At 40.0% G+C, this 6,000-nt stretch overlaps 1 protein-coding gene across 2 annotated transcripts in view; it reads left to right on the top strand.

The window, feature by feature from the left end:
• Positions 1 to 693: 693 nt before the first annotated feature.
• The window catches only part of DNAJC10 (DnaJ heat shock protein family (Hsp40) member C10), a 58,833-nt gene continuing 53,526 nt past the window's right edge, over positions 694 to 6,000 (top strand). Inside the window, exons 1-4 of one of the 2 annotated variants that reach the window (XM_024766541.1) lie at positions 694 to 890; positions 1,450 to 1,500; positions 2,395 to 2,744; positions 4,542 to 4,704. In XM_024766541.1, the coding sequence (XP_024622309.1) occupies positions 2,541 to 2,744; positions 4,542 to 4,704 (367 nt within the window). In that variant the 5' untranslated portion in view covers positions 694 to 890; positions 1,450 to 1,500; positions 2,395 to 2,540. The remainder of the gene's footprint in view (positions 891 to 1,449; positions 1,501 to 2,394; positions 2,745 to 4,541; positions 4,705 to 6,000) is intronic. The other variant, XM_024766549.1, reaches the window with a different exon arrangement.

Genomic DNA, 6,000 nt, shown 5'->3' with positions numbered 1-6,000 from the left:
TGTTCTAGTTACATTTCTGCAGATCAAAAATGCAGTTTCTATACCACGTCATTTAGATGTAAATGTGGGAGAGAGGAGTATGGATAACTCTCCAGTTTCCAGCTTGGATGACTAGGAAGTCAGGCAATACTGTAGAATGCTCAAAGGTTTGTCACCCACACGCTCATAAATATTTTTATTTCTTCCAAATTTCCTACTGCCTCTTCAGCCCTCTAGACCGACACTGCTATCAATGTCACTTAAGTTAAATTCCCCTTTCTGCCCCACCCACCCAACGACCAGAAAAATCCTCTACAGCTGTGCCTTTCCCTTTAAGAAGAACAGGGTCACAGGGAAATTGCACGCCTAAACCCGCCCTCCGGGGGAGGGGGGGGAATTGGTCCCGTCACCACAGCAACGGGAGCAGAAGGGGGCGGACTATGTCGCCCAGCTTCCGGTCCGCAGCGTGAGCCAGCCGCGAGGGTGCGGCGGCGCGGGCTTTGTGGGTATTGCGTGTTCTTCGGCTCCGGATTGAAGCCGGAGCCGGAGCCGGATTCCGCGCAAACGGCCACGTCAACCTAAACCTACACCGCCCTCCCCACCCCACTGCGCCCGCAGATCCTGAGACGAGTCCTCCCAAGCAGCGTCCTCCACGCCTTTCCCACAATGCCCCGCGCCAGGCCCCGCCCTGCCTCGCCTAGGAGGCGGCCGCGCGAGCAGCCGAGCCGAACCGGCCGCTCGTCGCTGCCGGTGCGGCTGGCTGCTCCTACCACATCTCGGGCCCTGCGGGCTAGCGGTCAGAAGTGCGTGCTTCCTTACCGCACGCACAGCTTGTGTTTGGCCTAGTGGGGTCCGCCGCCAGGGATTGAGGATGGGGAAGTAGCTGCGGGAGACGACCTTGCAGCACCGAGGTGGGCATGGGCGGGGGAACGGGGCTCTGCTGGAGCTGGCGGCGGCCTGGGCCCTCCGGGAAGGGAGGGGCTAAATGCCTGTGCACCGGAATCTCCCCTCCTTTTCGCTCTCGAGGCTGGTTTATTGTGTTCTGGCTTCCAGTCTTCTTCCTTTCTACCTACACCGCCATTCCTCCACCCAGCAATTCCCCACTTTTTGCTCCAATTTCTCACTTTACCCTCAGTTATCCAGGTTCCTTTCTCCCTAATCCAACCTGAGATTTCACACACCAGCAACACTTGACAGCCTCTTTCACCCAGTGTCTCCATCTTTCCCCTCTCCCCGCAACCCATCCTGGAGTGGTGGCAGCGAGGAGTTAGTGTTGCATTTACCTGCAGCTTCCACCTGTCCCCGCAGCTCGGCGCGCAGCCTCAGGCACGCCCACGCTGAGAACCACCGCTAGGCAGGGAAAAAACATCGCTTGTCTAAAAGTGGTGTTTGAGAATATATTCTCTATTCTAAACGTTTTTTTTTTTTAGTCTGGATGTTTATTAAACTCCATCACTCTATTTTACAAAGGGTTTTCTGGTGGCGTGAAAAGGATTAGAAATGAACCAAAACCATTCACAGGTAAGGAAAAAAAAATTTAAATAGGCATTTAAGATTAAATGAAGAAAGGAGGAACTGAGGATGCTAGGAAGGTTAGATTTTTCGAAGCATTATGACATGTTTGGAACTATTGATAAAGTATACAAGTTTACATGTGATCTGATTTTATTTTTACCCTACACAGGTGAGCGTGTCTAAATAACTGATTCCTTTTCTCCTTTTGTTTCTTTTTCTATTTTTATTGATGCCAAATGTAAACTTTGCAGTAAAATTACTGTTAACTTGCAGTTATTAGTCTTCTAGTTTATAAAATAGTAACTACTTAGGTATAACGTAAGCACCTTCTGAGAAAATTCAGGGGAAAAAATGTCCGACTATGTAAGTTGTTACAGCAATATAAATTCACTGCTATTCTTGGACGGTTTATATGAAAAATACCCTCTAGAAGGATCTGTTGCTTCTTTCTAGTACCCCCAAAGGGTATTTCCTACAAGTGAAATTTGATTGAAATGAAAACTGAATAGCCTTAAAGGGGTGAAGAAATAACCAAAAAGGAAGCACATCAAAAGAGGCAAGCTTAAGCTGGGTAGAAGATGGAAGGAAATAGCTTTCCCCCCATTCTCCCCCCTTGTGTTCTGGTGCTGATAGAGCAAGTTGCTGCACTTGTTTGTTTGTAAAGAGTTCTAGGTAGCTGCCACCTCACTAGCTACCTTTTACCTTTATCTGCTACCTTGAGTGATCTCACGAATCTGGCTACCCAGATAACGGAAGCAGTGGAGGGGGCCCCCAAAGAACAGAGCCTGATTTGTCATTTACTGGAGATTTTATTGCTGGCCATGTTATTTAGTAAATAGCGTTAATGATGTGTTTGGTTTTTTATTAATGTATTTCAACTACCTGATTTTCTCTCTTTAGATTAACATTTTGGGAAAAAATTCATGATACCTGTTTCACCTTTGGAGTAATGTGGACAGAAGTTCTCAGATTTGCATATTACATCAACCGGAACCAGTGGCATTATCTTAATGTTCACTTGAGTCAGAACTTGGACAAGAAAAACAATGGGAGTCTGGTTAAATAAAGATGACTATCTCAGAGACTTGAAAAGGGTCATGCTCTGTTTTCTAATAGTGTATATGGCCATTTTAGTGGGTACAGATCAGGATTTTTACAGTTTACTTGGTGTATCCAAAACTGCAAGCAGTAGGGAAATAAGACAGGCTTTCAAGAAATTGGCATTGAAGCTACATCCTGATAAAAACCCGGTAGGTAAAAATTTCTTTTTAAACGTATCTAATTAATGTGTTTTAGTAAATTTTGGTATGTATTTAAATTATTTTTAAAATTATTTTAAGTGCTCAAAATGCTTAAGAACAATCACGTCAAAAATCATAATTCAACTTCTGTACTAAAAACAGAAGAAGCAAAATGTTCTAAGTTCAGAATAGTGTAAAGGAATGTCAGTACCAAAAATACAGTTCTCTCTTAATTTGAAAACTAATTTCCAAGTTATATTACAGATGTTAATCACAAAGCAGTAGATTTCCTAGTAAAGTAGTTTAAAATCAAGTATTTTAGAACAGTAACAAAAATTATTTCCTTAGAACTTAGAGGGTATGTTGCTAAAAATGGCAGTAATAGCTAGTAATAGTATGCTTCAACTTTAACTATTTTCTCCCATGTGCAAGTCTAAGAACAGAGTCAGAAAGTATTATAAATTAAAACTTGGGAGCAGCCAAATCCAGTTAATTCCAATCATAAATATTTGAATATGTATTCTATGATGTAATCCTTCAAAACTGTATTAGTTATTAAGGTATTTTTATAATTTATCTCATTCATTTTTTCTTAATGAGATTTGATACTCATCAAGGAGAAAGATTTAATTATATCTAGATAGAATTTTTTTTTACTGTTAATTTCAGTAACTGCAGTTTTGTTTTTTTTTTTTACTATTTTTATTTATTTTTTATGTTTTATTTTTGGCCTCACCACGGATTCAGTCCCTGACCAGGGATGGAACCCCGGCCACTGCAGTGAAAGCCTAGAATCCTAACCACTAGGCCACCAGGGAAGTCCCTAGATAGAATTTTAAATAGGATTATTTTATTTTGATTACATAAAGCTGAGCAATAGAATCAGTATTTCTCTAAAACTCTTGTTAATTGGTAATCGTTTCTTGAGATCTACATTGTATTTTTAGGGTTTTCATTTTTTCAGATTTTTCTTTAAAATTTCAGAATGTTATTTCAGGTTTCTACATGAAAGATGGTAGACCACTTACAACGAAGTATTATTTAGATGAAAACATTCTTCAAAAAACAATTCTATGAAACAGTAACAAATGAAACGTATTAATCCACTTTTGAGTTGTTACTCTGATATTAGTCCTTATGTCATTATCTGATAGATTGGAGTACATAACTTTTTTTTACTTAAAGTACTGAGTTTTGCCTCAAATAGAAAAATAACCTACAAATTTCTTTGTGGTTGTTTTAAGGGTAACACATAATATTTATAATATTGTTTCCAAGGGTTCATTAGTCAGTTTTTTCTGTTGCATCTCTTACAAGTAGTGATTTATATTTGATGACCACCTCTATCAACCTTTTGAAGCATCAATTCTCATTTCTATTACTGTTGGGGTTTTTTTGTTGTTTTGTTTTTTTGTTTTTTTTTTTTTTTACGAGGGCCTCTCACTGTTGTGGCCTCTCCCGCTGCGGAGCACAGGCTCCGGAGGCGCAGGCTCAGCGGCCATGGCTCACGGGCCCAGCCGCTCCGCGGCATGTGGGATCTTCCTGGACCAGGGCACGAACCCATGTCCCCTGCATCGGCAAGCAGACTCTCAACAGCTGTGCCACCAGGGAAGCCCCTACTTTCGTATTTTTTAAGATTGGAGTTCTTTAGAAATACTTTTTGACTTTTTTATTTCAAAGCATGAGCACCCATTTCATATTGTACTACTCCTCCTTATCTTGGTATCTGTTCACACAGAAATCTCAGGATTAAGTTAAATCGATTGTGTATCTGAAACAAATATTATATCTAATATTTTTTAATAGAATAACCCAGATGCACATAGTGATTTTTTGAAAATAAACAGAGCATATGAAGTACTCAAAGATGAAGATCTGCGGAAAAAGTATGACAAATATGGAGAAAAGGGACTTGCAGATAATCAAGGAGGCCAGTATGAAAGCTGGAATTATTATCGTTATGATTTTGGTAAGATGATATGATATTCCTTATGAAATTATTGTTTATTCGAGTAAATTTAGAAAATTTTGTTTCACCACTTAGCTAATGTATAAACTATTACATAGTTAACATGTGTCCCCTTGACCTTTTTTTAAATTTATTTTATTTTATTTTTGGCTGCGTTGGGTCTTTGTTGCTGCACGTGGGCTTTTCTCTGGTTGCAGCGAGTGGGGGCTACTCTTCGTTGTGGTGTGCAGACTTCTCATTGTGGTGGCTTCTCTTGTTGGGAGCACGGGCTCTAGGCGCGCGGGCTTCAGTAGTTGTGGCACACAGGCTCAGTAGTTGTGGCTCGCAGGCTCTAGACTGCAGGCTCAGTAGTTGTGGCGCATGGGCTTAGTTGTTCTGCGGCATGTGGGGTCTTCCTGGACCAGGGCTCGAACCCATGTCTCCTGCATGGGCAGGCAGATTTTTAACCACTGAGCCACCAGGGAAGCCCCCCCATTGACCTTTTTAATATAACATGAGAGTGGAATTCAAAAGGAAAGTCAAGTAGTATGTAGATATCTATATAAATATGAAGGTGTTTTGGTCATAATCTTGCTAAATACTTTTAAAATAAGGATTGTTATTTAATTTTTAAAAATATTTGTATTAGAAGTTAAATATTGAAGCCTTTCAGTATTTTTAGAGCATCATATTTTCCAAGGAAGACTAAAGTTTCCTTTAATAGTGGTCACTTCAGTAGAAATTCCATTCTTCTTAATTAGTAATGATTAATAATGGTTGAAGGTATTGACAGGAATGAGAAATGAGACAAGAGCAGAGAGAGTAAACAAGTTAAAGAGATTGAGGGAGGGGGAAAGTAAATACAGGTGTCAAGCAAAGAGGGAGCATTCCGGTACCCAGTAGTTCTCTTGTGATTGTTTTAAGGGTAACGCATAATATTTACAATCTCTCTTAATTAGCCTCAAATGCAGTCAGAGAACTGAAGTATGCTTTTATCTTAGACTAAATAAAATATATGCACTTTATATCTGGAGTATTTGTTTCTCAAGACTGACTTTTCAAAATAGTATTTTCAGGTATAGTCACTATAGCTTAATAGTCTATAACAGGTGTCAGCAATCTATATTTCACAGACTAAGTCCAGCCTGCCACCTGCTTTTGTAAATAAAGTATTATTTATACAGTTTTGTTCATTTATCTACATATTATTTTTCACACTTCAGGGGCAGAGTTGAATAGCTGTGACAGAAACCATATGTCCCACAAAATCTAAAATATTTACTAACCCCTGGTATATATCCGTCACTAATATTTAGA

This window comes from Neophocaena asiaeorientalis, unplaced genomic scaffold, assembly GCF_003031525.2.
Source record: "Neophocaena asiaeorientalis asiaeorientalis breed wild unplaced genomic scaffold, Neophocaena_asiaeorientalis_V1.1 scaffold113, whole genome shotgun sequence".
Taxonomy (NCBI): domain Eukaryota; kingdom Metazoa; phylum Chordata; class Mammalia; order Artiodactyla; family Phocoenidae; genus Neophocaena; species Neophocaena asiaeorientalis.
This window is presented reverse-complemented; position numbering and strand designations above follow the sequence as displayed.